The 21,358-nt window shown below is 40.5% G+C and overlaps 1 protein-coding gene across 2 annotated transcripts in view; it reads left to right on the forward strand.

Annotated features, from left to right (window-relative positions):
- The window catches only part of LOC115236181 (insulin-like growth factor-binding protein complex acid labile subunit), a 221,728-nt gene that overhangs the window by 49,645 nt on the left and 150,725 nt on the right, over positions 1-21,358 (forward strand). The window contains exons 1-2 of one of the 2 annotated variants that reach the window (XM_029808472.1): positions 7,054-7,204; positions 17,139-17,213. In XM_029808472.1, coding sequence (XP_029664332.1) covers positions 7,187-7,204; positions 17,139-17,213 — 93 coding nt within the window. In that variant the 5' untranslated portion in view covers positions 7,054-7,186. Of the gene's footprint in view, positions 1-7,053; positions 7,205-17,138; positions 17,214-21,358 lie in introns of those variants that run through there. The other variant, XM_029808480.1, reaches the window with a different exon arrangement.

A 21,358-nucleotide genomic window follows, 5' to 3' on the forward strand; every position in this document is an offset into this window, starting at 1 on the left:
AAGCTCCGTTAATGAACACCGCGAAACTCTATAAAAAACGCACATACCGTGTTTCTTTTTTTTTTTTCTATTTCTCTCTTTCTCCCGTTTCGATTGTGTCACGATTCAGTTTCTTTTCGTCCAAGTGCGCGTTCACCCGCTGACATCGCGGGCTTTAAGCAAACAAACTTTGGGATTATCTTTGGGACTCTGGGAATTTGCTCTACGCGTTGTTTCTAATTCTATACGCTTACTCGGGTCGAAGATAGTTGCGTGCAAATAAAGCTCCGAAGTGGGTAGGCGCATGGAATAAATACATGCCGGATATCGAACCAGTTAGATATCTATGTGTTGCCTACCTATTCACGCTTCTTGGAATGCGCCTATCCGCGAACGAGCGAAACATGGGCGATGAGGAGCCAAAGATGAGAAAATACAGTGCGATTCACGAATATACCATATAATTTCAGAAGCTATTTCTTGATGTTATATTACGAATATAAAACAAGTTGATATGAATAGAGTGCTCTAACTCTAAATAATTAAAATATATGCGAAAACTTGCGATTTCGAAAAAAAATAGTATCCTAATTATGTTTATTCTGTATCTATATAATATACGTTTTTTTTTTCTCTTTTTAAGATACAGATATAGTAGTGTAATTTATATGTTGTTAATTAAAAATGCCTCGTAAAACAAATTGAAAATGAATTTGTGTAATATTTCTGTGAATTACTCTGTATCTCTCTCTCTCTTTCTCTCTCTCTCTTTCTTTTTTTTAGAAGAGTCAATCAGATATACTAGAAATGATATTGATTCGAGGGTCTTCGTTAGTCACGAGTACTTCTCATTAAGGATGCAATGGATATGTGTATATTGATGTTTTTTTATCGTATTGCAAGGAAAATATTGAATTATTTTTCGTTTCTAACAACAGTCGTAAATATGAAAAACTTTCGAATATTAGATATCAGGAAAGTGCATGTGTCTTGACTAAAGTTTTTGCCAATAATGAAATTTATTAACGTTATAATCTTTTATTTTTTAGAAATGCAAAGAATAATATAAAAGAGGTTATTTTTTATAAAGTCAATTTATTTTACAGTATCTTATTTACATATTTGATTGCCTGCATAACGTAACGTATAAAAACAAAAAAAAATTTTTTTTTTTTTTTTTCCCCGAAATTATTCAACGATTTAAAATATCAATATTTACTTTGGTGTATCCGAAACGAATATCTATCTAAAACGATATCGAAAACGGAATACAATATTTTATTTCCATAACGGTATCGCTGGTGGTAACACTCACGCCGCCTAGGTGTACGCTTCTCTATACATAGAGTGTATTTATACTTCCTGACTCACGTCTCTCCGCGAAAGAGGATTCGCGCTCCCTGACTACAGTCGGTTCATCGCACCGCGAATCGATAGGTCGTAACTCCTTCAGGGACAAATTATTCCGACGTTCGACGATTCCTCCATCGAGAATTTTTACGCCACGCCGGGGAATATGGAAGTGATGCGCGAATTTGCTGGTTCGTAGGACTGTGATTTTCGCGTTACCGTGAAACGATGAGTATCGTTATTTTTATCTCTATTTATAGATGATTTTATTTTTCGTTTTCTATACGAGAGAGCATATAATCTACAAAATCACTATATATCTTTTTTCTTGATATTCTTGACAAAATATATAGCGTAATAACATGTCATGCGACTGAAATTATTGCGCATAATGTTTTACATAATATTTTTACATAATATTATAGGTTTTAATAATTCTTGAAACCTATATGATTCTGAGTTAATAGACTTCGAATATTTCATTTCTCAGATCTTCGTATGCTTCTAAAAGTTTTATGAGCTACAAAATTCCTTTTTGTTATTCAAAGTTCGTTCCGCACGTGCGATAAAATCGCATGCAAGGTGCAAAAATAGAGCGCATTCGTTTCTTCCGAGAAACGCGGTCTCGGAACTTCATGGTGGTCTAGCGATTATTATTAGCCACTCGCGCTCTCGTAATCACCACAATTATGGCGAAGCAAGACAAGTGAGAATAATATATCCGCTAACTTCATGGTGGTCTAGCGATTATTATTAGCCACTCGCGCGCTCTCGTAATCACCACAATTATGGCGAAGCAAGACAAGTGAGAATAATATATCCGCAAAGTGCATTCATGTTGCCGAATTTTAGTGTTCCTATTTTTCCCATTATATAGCGCAACTTACGGTCGTAAACTTTAATTTCCTTAGACTAAAGTCTTAGACTAGTTATCGAGGTCGAGCGATCTCTCTTGGAATATATCTCCGTGCGGCATTTATGGTGCGCACACGTAGAAATATTATATGTGGAAAATTTGGCCAGCTTCGCCGTAGTCGCCGATTCCGAAGCGCGGACACGTACGACGATAAGTCTCAATACGGAATAAGTACCTACTAGCGATCTTGCTGACCATTCGTAAAGAGCCGAGCAGAAAAGAAAAGAGAGAATAGTCTCGCCTTAGAGAGTATATTGATATATATTTTCCAGTTTTCTTGGGGGCTAAGAAAGAAGCTAATATGCCAGCGTGAATTATCCCAGGCATCATAACTTTTTAGGCGATTTTCTTCTTTATCATCAATATTTTTTTATTAATGTAACTTTTAACATTCCATTTTGCTTTGTATTCACTTTATTCTTGCTTGTAGTTACGCGGTACGTTACGCGGGATTAATCGCGCGTTTAATCATTATCTTAAAAAAAAAAAAAAAGGATCAGAAAAAAGGGCATGATGAGAGGCGCATATCATTCTATTTTCACGCGCCACTAATATGAAGAAGTGCGAGAATATTATTAACCGCAGGAATATTTAAAATATAAGGAAAGAAGCGCCGCGTCTCGTTGCCTGAAGCTTTCGCGTTTTAAAGGCGAGAATAAAAGGCGATTTAGTCTGCGAAAATGCCAGACTTCTCCTGAATGGATCGTGTCGGCGACGTTACGAGTGCTCGAAAATTGCATTCCTACTAATTTACACAAATAAATTATTTTCTGTTTATTTTCCAAGAATATCTTACGTATCTTACGTACACTTTTCATAATTTACTTCATCGCCATCGCGCGACAACGAGAATCAGGCAAACTAACCAATCGAGCGCAGTTTTACGCACTTTGTCTTAATTACGAAATGATAATGGACGACGTATTTTCTCGCGCGTCCTTTAACGGAGCCCGTATCTCATCAGGCGTCGGATTTCACGTGCGAGAATCAAAGGTCCATGCGCGCGCGCGGCCATTGTAACGCTGACAAAGCGCCGTGAATGCGGCATCTCGAGCGCGAGAAAATTCCTTAAAATCGGAAGAAAGCCCGCCGTCCGTTCGCGCTTGCTAACTCGAGCTAAACGCGACAAAGGTGGCCATTGTGCTATCGTACGTGAGACTTCCCGTACGTTAACGCGGCCCGGCCGTATATATGTACGTCGCATATGTGCCTGTATATTCACCATGGTGTGTATTGCGAGCCGTTCGCGCTTATCGTCCCGTGACACGACATCCGACCTGGAGCTCACGTAGCAGTATCTTTTACCCGTTCTCCGAAATTCTGCCGTACCTGTTCTTCGGTCTTGCTCGAGAAACGCAGCTCAAGCCCGTCCTGGCTCGCGCATCTTAAAGGTGGATCCACGTTGCGAGGATAACAACGAGTATTTTGATAAGAGCACACGCTAAAGTGGGACAAAAGGTAACGTGCAGACTTTTTACTGAAACGCGAGTACAATCGTTGATTCTCCTTTACGTAGGAATCCAATTTCCAGTTTTCAATCGCCTCTTTGCGAAAGGAGACAACGTCTGTTGGAAAGGTTGCATAATAGGGAAAACGGACAGCATTTTCGTTTCGACATAGAGAGAAAAAGGAGAAGGGAGGGAATAGGAATACGAGATTATGAAGCCGCTATGAAATTTTGTTAGCGCGTGTTTAAATTAAAGGAGACACGCATTATGGTATAATTTGTATACCGTAGGGGGAATATAGTGTTGTGGTTTTTAATTAGACTGTGTCGCGTGCGCGCGCGACGAATAACAATTAGCATTATAATTTCGAAAGTGCTTTGACGTACAATTCGTCTTAACTCTCACCTGTTGTAGTCAAATTACATCTATTTAATTTTTTTCTTGAATGTTTATATATTTCAATAGTTGTATATTTTTATGGAAATTGATTTTATTTTCTTGTCCATATATACGAAACTTACTTTCCGTGAAATTTTCGCATCCGTTTCGATTAGCCGTCTCGCGCTTTTATCCTACGTCATGAACCTACCTTAAGACGCGGACCGGCCCTCAGGCGTTGCGAAAAGAGAGCTCTGCCAGGAAAACGTGAGTCAGGTCCGAAAGCGCGTCCTATTAATGATCAAGCCGGAGCTGATTCACGCCACTCTCGAGGCTGTTACAACTGGCGGACAGTGCGTGGCATCTGTGCGGTGCGAAAGTGCCGGGAGAAGAAACTGCAAAAAAATGAGAGGAGAGAGAATAAATATGATGGAGTAAAAGTGAGAAAGAGAGAGAGCGAAAAATGCGTTATTAGTTAACCCAATACCGTCGCGCTTGTGCTTGTATGTACATACAGCCGCCTAAAATAGTAATATCGCGGACGTATAACGAGGCGCCGCGACGCCGTCACATCGAACGTGCTTTATCCCCGGCGCGGCCATAAATCACGCCGTGTTTAACAAACTCCAGCGCGTCGGATCCGCAATAATACACATATTCGCCGAGAATTTACACGCGCGCGCGTAGAGCGCGAATGTTACGTGCGTCCCGGCGATGCATCTATCGCTCTCTTTTTTTTTTTTTCTTTTTTTATTATGCGTCCGCCGTTGTTTTATCCCTTTCGAGTTTTAATCATTGTTTATCGCGGTCACGCGCGCATGCAACATATTGCGTTTGGAAGAGTGGCGAAGGGGAAGAGGAGGGCTGTGCATTACCTTCCCCTCGGGTTTGATGCACTTTTCCGCGACGATCGCCATTGGCGAGTCAATCATTGCAATACACAGCACGTTGTGTGTGCGTGTATATGTATTCGAATATAACAAAATGTGTAACTGCGGTTTACAATAGCGACGAAATGCGCTTTTATAACGTGTTTTTTTCTGCGTTTTAGGTTTTTGTTTTTAAACGTGCATCGTTCAATTTCATCTGCTATTTTGTTGCGTGCTGTTAACACGAATTTTTATGGCTGTTATTCCGCGATATTTATGGTCGCGATTGTGCAATCAGCGTATAGCATAATTCGTAGCATTAACGTGGCGCGCTTAATGGAATAGAATGAAAGATACGTCATAGAAATAGTGTAAATGTATATATATATATATAAGAAATATGCACATTTATTTTTCTTTTAACACAGGGCTTGCGATATTTTAATATTGCAAAACATAAAATTATATAAGACATAAATTTGATTGCAATTTGTACTTTGAGGAATGAGATAACAATGGGCGCATTAATTATTCTAATATTTGGAAAATTTTCTGAAAATATTTATCAAAATAATATGACCTGTGAAAAGCAAAGAAACATCTGTAATTAGGTATAAATTATAACCGTAACTTAAGTACAGTGGCATATTAATCGAGAGGTAAATCACTGAAAGTATTGTAGTGTGCAGATTTTCTCGGGGCATTACTAGGTATTGTTTTAAATTTCTTTAAAAAAGTGAAAATTATTTAAAAAGAAAGTGGACAGTACTTTTTGAAAAACTGGGCATTAATAAATTTATTAGCGATCAAATATTTCATAATAGCAAATCTCGCGCCCGCAATTTTACATGATGCGCGATTTAATATTATATTTCCGAAGTGTATCTATTTTTGAATATACATTCGCATATCCATTTACAACACGGGAAAAACGTAGAAAAGCGCCGGTGATTTCTAGATTATCGCGAAAAAACTGCAAGCAAATTTTGCAATGTTTCTGCAATGTTGCAATCTTGCAGAAAAATGTTGCTACAATGTTGTTACAATCTTGCGGTGCTGTATGGGGCAATATTTCATTTTTGATATATTTAATTTTTTTATGCAACTACTATATTATGCTTCGTCGATCAATGAGTAATAATATATATATTTTATTTTTGATATATTTAATTTTTTTATGCAACTACTATATTATGCTTCGTCGATCAATGAGTAATAATATATCATGTTATTACGATATTTTAATTCTATGCTCACTCGCTTTCGGTAGGTGAGAAAAAAACATAAAAACACTATTTCTCCATTTTTGGAATGAATCTGTAAAAATGCGCAATATAAACATCTTTCTCCTTTCGAAGGATACGCGTATTAGCAAAATGTATTATACATAAAAAAGAAAAACAAAAACACGGGAATGATCCTCGGAGTTATGGTGATGGAGCTCGTGTTGTTGTCAACGAGTGTCATGAGTTAGTTAAATTTCGGGAGCGTCGCGCAAAGTATCGAGGAGACAGTCGTCGTGATGCGATCGTTAAGTATAAGTTCTTCGCGAAAAATATAGTGATCGATATTTAAACGGTGCGTGAATCGTTGATTTTGTCGAGTGTCTTTCTTCGACGAACGTTTTGACATATGAATGTTTTTCACACGTTTGCGCGTCCATTGGTTATCGAATGGCAATCGTGTATATATGAGTTTGGCGAGTATCGAGAAAAGTATCGAGCGAAAATACATCGTAATTGCACCAAGTCTTAAAGTAAGTGCCGCGAATGATGGCGAATACAACGTACTAAACGGATAAATGTCGTCGAGAGTGCCGAACAAAAAGTATCGTACTCAGGCGAGTGTACTTGAAAAGTATATTATCGCGCGTAAAATAAATGTCGGACGAAAGTATTACGAGAGTGTTTTTTTTTTATGGTGATTGATATCGTGCAATCGTCGAATTTTAAACATCGCGACACTATCGTAGTGTGATAGTGATATCGACTGATTGGATCACAGTTACATATGCGATGGATCATCGATCATCGATCAAAGCTTGAGTGGACAGAAAGATAAATGGATCAGACGACAAGATGGATGCGACACTATCGTAGTGTGATAGTGATATCGACTGATTGGATCAGTTACATATGCGATGGATCATCGATCATCGATCAAAGCTTGAGTGGACAGAAAGATAAATGGATCAGACGACAAGATGGAAATAGCGGGAAGTGACTGACGAATCTATAATTAGTTAGATGTCACACATATTTGCAGTAAGTTGATACGATTGTGTAATAAATCTTGTTTCTTTACGTATTGCTTTGATGTTAAAGATTTTAATTATTCTAAAAATGTGTGACAATATTTAAAAAAAGTATACGTATTACTTTAGAAAAATACACAACTTCGGTCAGCGATTTATCCCTTAATAATTAATATGTATAATATTTTGAAGAGAGAGATATAACGTATATTTTTATATATTGAAGATTAAAATAAAAGTGATGGAGTATAGAAGAAGATAAAAGATCATGTATGAGAGTTAAATAAAGGTGAAAATATAAGCATCCTGCTTTGAGCCTTCCGTATAATGTGGCGTTAATGTTATGTTGCTCTAGTCTGATAAAGTTTATACTAAAAGCGAGTCAAGCGACGTCAAAGTTCTGAAGCCAGTGAGGGCGGTGTGTTACACCTCCTCCCTCTTTCCACCGTCTCACTGCAATTTTGGGACGTTAATCATGCAACGTTATAACGCCGCTTCGTATCGCGGTTATCGAGTTCGCGCTATTATATTCTTATTGCTTGTTCCATAATCATCCTGTTCTTTCCCCCGGCGAGTCTTAATTACCTTGTTTACCGCGTTCGTAGGCGTCGTAATGCCGGCGCGACTATGCACCGTCGCTGTAACGCGTTTGATGGACTTTGAAAACAACCCCCTCGGCATCTCTCTCTCTCTCTCTCTTCGCGAGTTAACTCTCCTAGATTACCGCGCCTTAATTTATTACGCAAAATACTGCGCGGGATTCTTAAAGGTCTCGAATAATTTCACGGCCATCAAAATTTCAGGAAAGGAAAATTTTCAGAGAAATAACTTTCAAAGAAATACTTTACTCTTGAAACAAAGGTACAAGCCGTTTTCAGGGGTGTTAAGAAAATTTCACGTTAATTAACCGAATTTAACTTGAACTTTAATATAGTTCGACAATAATTCTCGCCAGAAACGGTACTCGCTCTTCGAAGGGTAATTATCACGGTCATTTGGACGATCCATTTAAATGCTCAAGACCTTCGTGAAATTCTCTCTAGTCCATAGTTTATCAGGGGACAGGACTCTGTGCACACACATCCTCTGCCTCTGCCCTTTAAATTAAATCCACGCTTTACGGCCAGCACGCGGAGTGGCGTTTCGTGATTTGACATGGGACGAGGTTTACACTCCCAGCTGCGGCGCGCGTGTTTAAAGTTACTTGGCGAGGGATTTACGACGGGCACGGGGACGATTGTTGTTACTGTCGCAACGAGAACATCGCGAGGACGAGAGGATTTAAATAGTCATGAATAGAGAAAATTTCGAAAATATGCACGCCTCTAGAAAAAGCTTTTGCAACGCACGGTTCTTTTGACGGATCGCGTTAACTTGGACAAAAACTTTGACACAGTGACATAGAATAAACTTTCGAGAAACGCGGCAAGACAGATATTATTATACCGTCGTGATGGCTGGTGTAGATTATTTTTCATCGATTTTATCACTTTTAATAATAAGAGGGGAATAATATTCTTGAAAATTTTTGAAATTTAGTGATGCTATTATAATTATAATCGTAATGAAAATATGCCAACAATTTTTCCTGGCTCGAAATTTCTCGTCTATTCTTAAACAAATGTGATATCAAATTTTCCCCCTTGGAAAATTTGACCTGGAATTAATCGAGAGGAGGCGTGTCCCATAGTGTATCGAATTCCTTAGCTGGTAACGAGCCAACGTGCACGCACATGCACAAGCACAGGCGAATGTAGGGCGCGCTTAAATCGACACTCACCCTTTAGAGGCCCTTCAGAGCGCCGCTTTCCCGGTTTGAGGACGGGTGAGGCTTATATACATGTGTAGCTATCGAATATTACGAGAGCGGCGAATAAGCGCGCCGTGTCGACGAATACGGATCAGCCTTAATACCCGAATGATCCTTCGGTACTCGATATGGAATCGCAGCTACGATCCGCGCCGCGCCGTTTGTTCGTTTTTCATCACATTTGGCGAATAAAGCGTGGTCGTCGTGGAACACACGACGGCCGTTGAAACAATCGCAAATCCGCGGTTTGTAAGAGCATTACTTAATGTGTACTCTGCAATTTCTGGTGGAATATCGTGATGCGAAATCATTTCCTCTCCTGTACGCGTTCCGTAAATTTCTGTTTGTAAGTTTCGCTTTGAAGTTTTCAATTTCACGTTATGCATTCTTTTACGCGTACCATTTATCCTTTAATATCAAATAAATTTTATATTATCTGAGTTTTTTAAATGCGTATGTCATTAGTTATTGCAGGAAATACAAAATATTAATTCTCTCTTTGCTAAGTTATTTACAATTTGCAGATATATCGAACTATTTTTTAAATATATATATTTAGCATATATATGTATATAAAATATGATTTTTTAGTATCTCGAATTGCATGCTAAAGATATTTAGATCGATAGCAGAAAGTTCTCGTTCGACATGACCTAATCGTTGTGACGTGTATAGCTGCTCCACTCGAGTCTAAATACGTTTTTCAACATCTCTCCTGTCACGTTCGGGGTATATATTCATAGAGTGACGGCCGTCATCGGTGCTCAGGCATTCGAATGGAGGGGCGAGGGGCTGCTGGTCGGGAGAGAGGAGAGAGCCGTCGGAAAGTTTTATTTACTTTAAAAACGCGGCGCCAGAGATCCGCTAGTCGGCGCGCAGGGGAAATAAAGTTCCGTTGAATAGAGCGAGGAGAGTCGGGACGAGGAAAGAGAAGCAATAGAAAAGGGAAGAAAGCCGGGATGAAGGAAGGTGATTGCGGCAGTACAGGGGAGGCAAGAATCCGGATAAGTTGAAGAAGTCAATTATTGTAGCGACACCCTCTCGGCTTAGCGGCCGCACAAAACGCCAACTGACAACATGCATGCGCACGCTTTGAAACCGTTTTTCCGAAAGCGCGAGCGAGTTATTCCGTAAAAAAAAACCACTGGCTCTCTGGCGCAAACCAACCTTACGAATAATCCGCACGAAAATGAAGTGCCTGCCTTCTCGCCTTATCTATAATTTACTCGCGTGGCACCGGTGCGCGCCGTTCCCTGCACGGACTGCTTGTGTAACACGTGTTTCACCGCGGACTCTTTCCAACCCGAACAGAAACTCTTGCCAGACTCGGCTGGAGATATTACCTACGAGTCCGAAGAAGTATTACATTCGAATTCGTGTAAATATCCTCGTGTGCGCCATTATTTTACGAATCTTGTATATCGAACGATTATCACAACGTCGATGTTTTGTTTCACTTGTCAATCTGCGAAATTTTAGCGAGCGAAAAATACACCGGAAGAGAATAAAGAAGAATTAAAAAATATCACAATATTACAATAAAGGTTTCGAGTAATATCTCGGTAATATAAATTACAATATCATTTTCGTTTATAGAATCTCAAATGGTTTAAACCTTCTGGGACACACAATTCCGGAAGAAATATACGTATCAAAGCGTTCGGATTATAAACTCGATAAAAAAGAGCCGCAGGTAAAGGCTCGATAGTATATTGCGGTAGCACGACGTCGCCCTCGTTTCGTTTTATTAAATGTAAAACACAAGTTACCACATTTGACTCGCGAAATATCGCGGGTATCCAATTTCTCGAGGCGCGGATTTTTCTTCTCCCTTTTTCTCCCTTTCTCTCCCCCCCCTCTCTCTCTCTCTCTCTCTCTCTCTCTCTCTCTCTCTATTTCTCTCTTGCGGTATCGCGTCTATCGATATCCCGAACGAAAATTCTTCAGCCACTTCACGAGCTCTCGATATCCCGCGATAATACCGAGAACCGTAATACACCAGATACAACCCCCTTCCCCCCCCCACTCGTCCCCATGCATGCATCCCCCGTTCGTGGCGCGGTAGCGCTTTCGATTTTCCGCGCAATTTTCGAACCACAGGCAGACAGATGGCCCACGAATCACAGCCATTGTCGCTCAACAATGCCTCCGTACCTCATCTTCCCCGTACTCGCGGCGGGTCCTTGGTCGCGGTCTGTGCGTTATGTATATATTACCTATCCATTATATACACACACCCCGCGGACATACACCGCGTATTATATCACATAACATACGCGCTTGGCGCGCATACGATCGCGTGTACAGGGTGTCCCGGAGTTAACACGCGAGCCGTGACTGAACTTGTCGGTTTCTCGATGAATTATAATAAAGTTGACCTTACTCCCTCGGTCATTATCGATTCATGCAAGTTTTTATTAATCGCAGCGTGACTTTTTTTGCAATTAAAGCTTAAATCAAACTTTCGTTGCGACCCCTTTCTCTTCTCTACTCTCCCCTTCCCGGGAAAAACGGATGGAAGAGAGATTTCGTTATCCATTTATACTCTGCGCGACGCTTTAATTCATCAAGACTCTCGTCGACTTTCGATCGCCCCTAAGTCAATAACCATCGATGTCTCGACTTTGTAACAAACCGTCATTCTTCTTAGTCACGACTCTCTATCATTTAGGTTTGAAGGCTCGCTCGTGCGCGATAGGTAGGTAAGTAGGTAGGTACAGGACACCCCGTACACCCGTTTACCCACATACGTATCTCACTCCCTTCCCCTTTCCGGAGAGTATTACGTACGTACATACACCGGCTATATGTGGCTGGGAATATAGGTGGTAGGTAATATTCGACGATGCCGAAAGCACGTTCGAGCGATCGATCTCTCTCGCCTCTCTGTCCCGTCCCCGACGCTCCCAACCTCCTTTACCTTCTCCGCCTCCTCTTCCTCCTCGCGGGTGCCGGTTGCATTCGGGGTTCCAGACTTCGGCGTCGCCACCGAGAGAGGAGCGCTAGAGGAGAGAAGTACGTACAGCCGGAGAGCTCGAGCGAGCGACCGAGGGTGGATGGAAGACGGGAAGTGTGGGACGCCAAAGGGGTGCGCGACGGTTGGGGGGGGGTGGATACCCTACTAGGTATCTCAACTTACGATTGCCCCGGGGGCGTGCACAGAAGTGCAAAGCAATCGTCTCCCGGCCTCGACCCGTCTCGAGCTCTGCGGGCTCTCTTCTCTACACCCCCTCCGGAAAGGGGTAACGTATCGAGATACACCGCGAGAGCACCGAGGGGTTGGATATCTCTCGACGGTCCGTTGTTGCTGCCTGGTTTCGGGCTCGATTTACAGCACGAGAACGCACGACTTACGGAATTCCCGTGGAAGTCCGATGTGGCTCTCCTTCCTTCTGCTTCTCTCTTCTTCGCTCCCGCTTGTTTGTGTATACGTCTGTTTACCTCCTAGCCGATTCCCAACGATCTTCTTCTCTTACAAGGGGAAACGGATCAGCCGGCGTCGCGGATTTACGGCGCGCGGAATTCGGACGACGCTCGTTCGTCTTCGCGCGTTACTTCCGGTAACTCGGCGAATTCTCTCTCTCTCTCTTTCTCTTGCTTTCCGCAAAGTCTCGAGACCGTGCCGATATTTTTCTTGAAGCAGACTAGAGGGGCGACGAACGCGAGAGAGAAAGAGGATATCACGACTCACGGGGTCGGATGGAGAAGACGCGCACGTCTGGGAAAAGGGGCGGCACTCCTATTATTTTGCGGTTCCGCGCCTCCCCCTGACGTGAAATATACAGCCTATGGAAACTTAGTTTCCCGCCTGCGAATTCCCGAGCTGTCGGCATTGGAATTTCTCGTCGCGTTATTTTGCGATTTTACACTCGAATTATAAGCAGATACGCGGCGCCTACGAGTTCGCCCCATGTCTGCTGGAATTTTTGAGTCGTTCACGTCGACGTTGTTTTTCGTTTATTTTGTGGCTTCGTATGGTATATGAATTCACGTACTTTTGCTATTCCTCTTGCTTACAGACTTGATTTGAAATTTCTTCACTGAAGCGTTAACACGAAAATGTCAATGTTAATAATGTACTGGTTTTTCTCAATTTCAAAATATAACATATATCTTTTTCAATCGATATGATGAATTACAACAATATCTAATATATTTACCTCTTTAAAGTCATAATATCAGAAAAACATCATAATTAAAAATATGATGAAATTTTTCAATTTATATCGAGATACTTTTTATTTTTAATGAATAAATTTTATGAATAAATGTCAGCATTTTTTTCTCCGTTATACATTTTTGCGTGCAATGTTAATATTTGCATTCCTGTGGAAACAAAACAGTCGTCAAGAAAGTAATATCTCTATTAATAATTATTATAAATTTTATTTTCATTTAAGACTATACAAAGAGAATTTTCTTTTAAAATTATGAGAAATATCAACGTATAAGAAAGGTATGGAACACGTTTCCACCGCGGGTTTATCAACTGAAGTTAAATTGCACGTTAAGAAATATGTGCGCTATAAGACCGCGGTTGGAAATTCTTTAATGATCCGCGATGGAGTCGGTCTTCGTGTGGTAACCGGAAACGTACGGGTTTACGAGAAGACGTTGGGCGCAAGAACGGGGGCGGTGCGTAGCGAGATTCTGTGACAAACGACGCGACTATACGTTATCTCGGAGACCGAGATACATGTCTCGGGGAGGAAGTTTCCCCTGTAGTTTCGCGCTCGAATTACAACGGGAACGCGCATTCGGCGGCGCTTTCTCCGAGCAAGTCGAGCGCCTTTTCTTTCGCGCTCTGTTATTCGCCATTCCCGTTTTCACGTGCCCCCTATCATTTACGCGTTTCTCGACGATATCGCGGTCGGAATTGAAAAAGAGAAAATACGCGTTATATATAACTGACGGTAATATGTCAATCTATTTCAAGTTGTACGTGGGGTATGAAAATTCCGGGCTACGTTTCGCAGAACTATTTTTGATCATTCGGTACGTCGAGGGGTTAAAGAAACACGCAGGTTAAAGAAATGGCTAACTACTGAAATATGATAGACTTGCATTAGAAGGAACTTTAGCAGTATTTTTTGAGAGACGGCGCATCCAGGAAGATGTATGAGCTCAATTAAGACCCCAAAGGCATACATCATAAAGTTTCGTCCGACTAACGTGGACGCGTGCAGTATGCATGCAAAAATCTGTTCGCAATCTCGAAAAAAGACTACGTTGCCGTACATTCGTCTTTTGAAATGAAAAAATGAGAGATAAATTCAATTCCTTTCATGTTTTTGCGCAAATTAAAAGCTTCACTTGTATATTTCAAGAGGAAAAGTTGCATTTGAAATGAAACAGACAAGAATATTTCTCGCTGTATATTTATCTATGTATTAATTTATTAACGTGACGAAAAAATCGAAGTTAATGATTTTACGCAGTTTAATACATTTTAATTGCCAGTTACAAGCAATCAAAAATTAAAATTTGAAAATGTACATTTCTAAATTTAGAATCTAGTTTCAAAATCTTAATATCTTCCCGTTTCGATAGTCAACAGCATTAGTAGTGAGTTAAGCCGTCTTGGTATTAGCGCGTGAACGCGTCGTGCCACAGAATAGTCGCATCGATTTTCGTACAGGTACGCGCGTCTATGTATCTGTATGTGGAAGCGGATTATCTTCTGATGCTCCGATTCGTCGGTCAGAACAGAGTTCTCCCCCGAAATTCATGGAGAGATCGATATTGAGCGATCGGAGCTGAAGCGGCGTGTCAGTCACCTTCGGATTCCTCAAAAATCGCCGGTTAGCGGTCAGTTTGCGGCGGGATCGCGCTCTATACTCGGAATACTTCGGATAGAATCCGAGAGAGAACATTCTCGACGTCCACAACCGTCGGCAACTGTCGAATTAATCCCGCCGTGTATGTACGTGCACACCTCTCTCGGAGATACGTCACTTCCGGCGTCCGTTCGAGGAAGTCGCGGTCGGCCGCAGCCGCGATCCCGCTCTCGCAAATACCGTTCGCGGATGGTGTCAGTTTTGCCGGTTTCTTCGCCAAACTATTCCGAAACTCCCGCTAACAGCTCGGAAACGACTTACGTCGATTTGACGGAATGCGCGCGGATCACTCCGTCCTTCTATTACCGCCGCGCTCGTGTGCTGACTTTCCCATTTCTTTAGCCCGAAAATTCCTCGGCTGGCGCAAGAATTTCGGTTGGCGGAAATTCCATCGTCTCCTCGATATCGCTCGCGCGATGCTCAGGATAGGTCTCCTCGAGCGACACTTTACGTGTTGTCGCTACGATATTTCGTGGAATAAAAGAAGCTTGGCTATGGCTATTTATTTAATTGCGAGTATCCGGCTGGTTCATTATTCGCGAAATTGAGAATAACTAGCAAATATATACTTGCTTGGCGAGCTAAGAAAAATAGCTCGGTATAGGAGAATTAAATATAAAGATTTGAAATTTATTTGGTCATACGATGATTAAATTCCTCATTTGGATTATCACTCGGTCTTTCGATGACGAGTTTAATTTTTGCAGTTTGCTTAATGAAGAATGAAGGTGATGAATGATAGATGCACCGCGGAAAGCCGTAATCCCGTCTCTTGGATTTCGAGATATAATGCGCCGTCGAAACAAATATGCGATGTATTTTGGGGCATACGTTCTATTCCGCTAATATGTAAATATATTATATGGATCTGCACAGAGTGTGTCAGCCACTTTTAAAATCCGTCGTGTCGCCGAACGCGATGTGTCACGTTCGAAATATTGCTCTCTCGAAAATGTCGCAATGCATTTTACGTGATGTTTACTTATTAAAGTCTACGAGCGGAGCATAGTCGATATATTGAACGCTTGCACGTATTTCCGGTGGCGACTTAATAATACACTGGGGCGATTAAATAATACATTGGCGACGTCTTACATTCTTGGATGATAATACGATATCAAAGATGTAATAATTATAAATAATGAGGTGAGAATCAATCAGTGAAAATTAGGTCTTTAATCGGTACATTTTACAAGTTTTGTGCTTGGATAATCAAGGCATTAATTATGCTGAATATCATAAAATCATAAATATATTATAACATTAAATTTAAAGTATATTATAAAATGATATTACAAATATTTTAAATATCAAAATTGTTACTTTCCATACAATTCTGAATACTACATATTATAATTGTGGAAGAATTATTAATTTATATATATAGGTCGATATTCATAGTGGTAAATAATTTTCAATTTTTGATTGAAAGCGTAATTAAATACAGATTTGTACTCATAGATTGTTATTAAACTATTTGGATTAATATTTTACAGAGAGAGAGAGTGTGTGTGTGTTTTGTCAACACACACTCTTGTTTTGTGAACTCGTGTTTGAAAAAGATCATTTGCAATTCATAATTATAGATAATCTATAAATGATTTAATTATATTTTATAATGGGTTAATATTTTTAATTATTATGTATAAATCTCCTTTCTCTTTTATATAATATTATGTACATTATTGAATTTTTTATATTTAATAGTAACGAAAAAATTATTATCAAAAATAAATGAAGACTATTTAAAATTATTTCAATAGAATACACGAATAAAAATATTGCTGAGTAGTGGTTTAGTAGTTGTAAAATTATAAGGGAGATTGTGTAAAAATTATTATATTACTCTTGTTAATATTAATATTATCGATATTAGATATGTAATTAGTATTACATTGTTGATGTTAAATATAATTAATATTATAATGAAATATTAATATTAGAGTAATTGATGTACGAATAATCAAAAATTCACGAAACTACGCTTCGTCAATAATGATCAATTATGAATTATAGATGCATTTAAAGTTGCATGCCCATATTTTTTTTTTTTTTTAATAAATAAAATAATTCTAGCATTGAGTGTATGAAATGTGATACTTGGCGTACAAATTCTCTGGCTTCAGAGGCAAAATATAGAGTTTCGGTTTTTCGGTCGTAGCTCGTTCTATAAGCTCAACCACGAGTCATACGTTGCGAACGATTATTGTCCAGAACAAACATCCGTGGAAGCTTAAGTATTGAATCGATGGTCTGTGGCGACCAATCCAAACTAATCGCGAATTTTGTTATTGCAGAAAAGCTGCCGGCAAAGCTACGAGTTGCTGGAGCATCGTCAACGCAGCACCGAGCTCTCGCTTTCATCGACACGGGTGAGTTTTCATTTTTACACTTTTTCTCTATCGTTTTCTTTCTGCCTTTTTCTCTCCCTTATTATATTATGCATTTTCTACAACAAAATTAAAAAATTATGTGCGATACTTTATCATGCGTCTAACAATATTTCTTATTTGAATGAATCTTTATCGGATATTTAATATCTGATACTTGATTTAATACGCTTAATGTATCTTTTCTTCCTCGACTATACATGGCTTCGTTCAACTTAAAGTCGATTTTTTATCTTAATAAAAATCTTTCAAGACATAATATTTCGTTTCAAAATTAAACATCTTGGTAATTGAGAGCCTGAAATTACGTTTCTGTCAAAGTAAAGTTCATTCGAAATTAAATGCAAATTTCTCTTATCTACATGCAGATTTCTATAAGAAAAATTTTTCAATAGTCTATTTTTCAACTCTCCTGCTAACATTATTTAATTTTTATTTACTTTTAATTCAAAATTGTTCCGATGTTGAAGCAAGTGGCCATTTTTTTGTTGTTTAGCTTTTGCTATCATTTACTTGAGGCAACGTACGCGATATTGAGACACGTTGTATTTATTTACGTAGATTTCTTTAAAAAAAAAAACTTTGTCCTGAGAATATAACGAACGCTTTTTCCAATCTTTCGTCTTCTTATCCGTATTTAAATACCGTCACCGCCATAAGAAAGTTTTGGCGCGCCGCCGCACCCATTACGCCGTTGTATCGATATCACGCTCGTAACGGCGAGGGGTCGAGTTGGTTGACCCCGCATAAAGTGTGGGGCTTGTGGGTCGTGTGCCGGGTATCTTGAAAATCTCGTGGGTCAGGGCGTGGTGTGCCGACGACGTCGGCGGGGTCTGCAATCAGGCTGGTGGTGTGTCTCATTCTCGATGGTGGTGCGTTCAACGAAGAGCCTCGTCCCGCCCCGCCGCGTCTCTCTCTCTCTCTCTCTCTCTCTCTCTATCAGGCTGGTGGTGTGTCTCATTCTCGATGGTGGTGCGTTCAACGAAGAGCCTCGTCCCGCCTCTCTCTCTCTCTCTCTCTCTCTCTCTTCCCTGCGCACGCACACACCGTTGCGTATCGCACGCGTTGCACGCAACACAAGCTTGAAAACCTATACAGCCGCACCCGAGTCGACCGCCCGTTCTGATTAGCGGCAAATAATACCCGTAACAATAGAGCTACTGTTCCCTAACACGGCTTGTCCGGCGCTCCTGTTTGTATATGTGCGCTGCATGTTTGTATTTGTGTGCGCGTGACTCCCAATGTTGGTGCGTGCGTGCGTAAGACCCTTTGCGCCAGTCTCGTCGAAAGATCCGACCGGCGCCCTTTGCGCCAAAGCCTCGAAGACACGAGTCAGTCAATCCCCATCTGCTTTCGATTCCTCTCAGCTTCTCTCTGTCTCTCTGTCTTCTCTTTCTCTCTGTGCGTGTTCCCCTTACGCCCTACGTCCGCAGAATTTCGATGATCTCGTGAAAACAGATTTATCGCGCCTCTTCCCGAGTTTCCTGGACTCTCTTGATACTTTTTGGTTCCTCCAGTATCGATCAGTATCACTAAATGCGCCATGGTTAGCTTGAATCGCTGTATTTGCCGCTTACGCTATTTTTTTCTATTTTCTTTTTACTTTCGTATGAACGTTGCGAATTTACCGAGATATATATTGAATTTTTTATAAAGTCGCTTTGCGGATTATTTGCACGATTTATTCACGATGCGAAAACAGAAATAAGAGCAACGATATACAAAGATTCGTTTTTATTCAATTTAATTCGTGAAATGAAACTTTGTCCACGCAACAATGACAATTGCAATAATGATGACGACGGGACCGACGTCGACAAAAGCGACTACGACAGCCCATTTTGAATTTTTCGTCGCCTGAACATTTCGTTATCTCGTTTTCGCTTTTGTTTAGCGTCGCTTCTTATCGTCGTTCTGGGTGACGAAAGTTATCGTTCGATCGCGCGATGAGGCGTCATCAAGAAATAAATGGCCGAGAAGCGAGGAGGTTAAGCTGCTTTTTCGCCGCTTAACCGCGCTCCTTCGTTATCCGAGTCTTGGCAAGACTTCCGACACATTAAAGAGAAGCAACGTTCGGAGACAGGTCGGGGGTTAAGCCCCGAGCTTATGGTTACGGTTAATAGTGGCGATTAACCCTTTACGAAGCCAATCTTTAAGCGCGGATAAAAAATCACGCGAGATTAGCGAGGAATATTGGAAACTCTTCGAAAAAGACGATACGACGTTGGCTTAACGAAGAAAATATCGTTTTATTAAGAAGATCGATAAGTGGAAACTTTTTACGAAAATATTACGAACATCCGTTATATTAAATCCTTTTGCTCTATTAGGCATGCATAAAGTATATCGTGATATAATTTATACGTTATTAAATTTTATGTAATTTAGTTTTCAATTATTATATGTATTATGTTTATTAGCTACATTTCAAACTATTTCTAATAATGATGTAAAATATTATAACGTAATATATCTCTCATATAATATCGTCCCAAAGATATTTCAAAACTAACTAACTCACATAATTGGAAAAGCTTAATTTTATAATTTTGTTAGATATAATTTCATTAAATACGAGATAGAGTGAGATATGTAATTTTATTTGTGTGTGTGTGAATACGATGAAAATTGTCCTCTAAAGGAACAGATACATTGTTGCTTTATGGAATAAAAATTAATGTTATATTATCTTTCGTGAAACTATATATCGCAAAAATATTTTTCTCGATTATATTTCTCTCGTGAAGATAAAACTATGATAAACTTCCTTATTAGTTTCACCTCGAGCCATTCATCTTGAAGCAAGCCGCGTTACCCCGTCGACCCAAATACATTCGATCCTTCGTTATCGCCTGAGGATCTCGAGTCTCAGTCAGCAGAAACCACCTAATCCCCCGGAAAGCCCTCGTGAAAAAGCATCGATCTCCAATTCATTCCGTCCCGTCCGTGCACGATCGGGCAGCGGAGCGGAAAGCTCGCCGCAACCGGAAGTGTCGGGACGTTCTCGATCGAGAAAGAGAGAGAGAGAGAGGCTCCTTTTTTAGAACGAGAATAATGACTCGAATTACGGTCATTTTCTGTGCGACCGCACAGGTGTCCGATTGTGCGCGCGAACGCCCACAGATACACGCGCCGCGTACATACACATATACACACACGCACACACACACACTCCGCATTGTGGTGGCTAGCCACCGCCGCCGCCACCACCATCGCCGCCGTACACGTGTCACCTGCATTTCCACTGCACGTCAGTAGCCGGCATCGCGCGGATATAGTAAAACTCGACCCGTGAGGTGCACGACCGCGTTAAACGCGCAGCGGTGCATTTGAAAAGCCGGATTAAAAAATCGGCTCGAGTGCCGAGAAGCGAACGATCCGAGCGCTAAACGCTCGAAAATTAAATTAAATACACATTTTAATATATACGCCGCACATAGATATCCCATCCAGGAACATATTCTGAACACACTCTGCAATTAATTGATCGGAAAATGTTGAATTATACTTGAGTAATGTTTAGTAAAAAGATATTCTGGTCAATTAGTTGTAGAATGATACATATGTAGTAAAAAAAGTTGACTTATTGTTAGAATGCTTTCTACAAATCCAATCACTCGATTTGCGATAATGTGACATATTGCGATTATCTTTTGAATCGCTAATAACATTTATTTAGACTGTCGTTTTACACGGTGATAAATCTACTTGAGTCAGATTATCGATTCTCGTCTGAAATTCTACACTCATTTCCTTCCGTTATGGCATTTTCCGATAGCGTTGTGTCCCACGTTATATTCCTTCCGGCTTTTCTGTCATATCCTTGCCCCTCGACCCTTGTTATCTCGACTTTAGATAGCTCGGCGCTCCAGGATCGGTATTTAATTGAACTCCTCGGTTTCCCCATTACGTGAAAAGCCTGCTCTTCCAGCCAGGCGCCGCCCGGAATATCGAGGTTGTCCCGTATATCACTGCCGGAAAAATTGCCATTGACATCCGGTCGCAGCCAGCTACTGACCGAGTTCTCTCTCAGGCGAGAAACGCGACGCTCGTTCAAGGCGATGTCATCGAAAAGAAGCAAGACGTTCAGTGCATCGACAGGACTTATCAATATATAGGGTGTTCTA

The sequence above is a fragment of the Formica exsecta genome, unplaced genomic scaffold (assembly GCF_003651465.1).
Source record: "Formica exsecta isolate Colony F162 unplaced genomic scaffold, ASM365146v1 scaffold11, whole genome shotgun sequence".
NCBI classification, from domain to species: Eukaryota; Metazoa; Arthropoda; class Insecta; order Hymenoptera; family Formicidae; genus Formica; species Formica exsecta.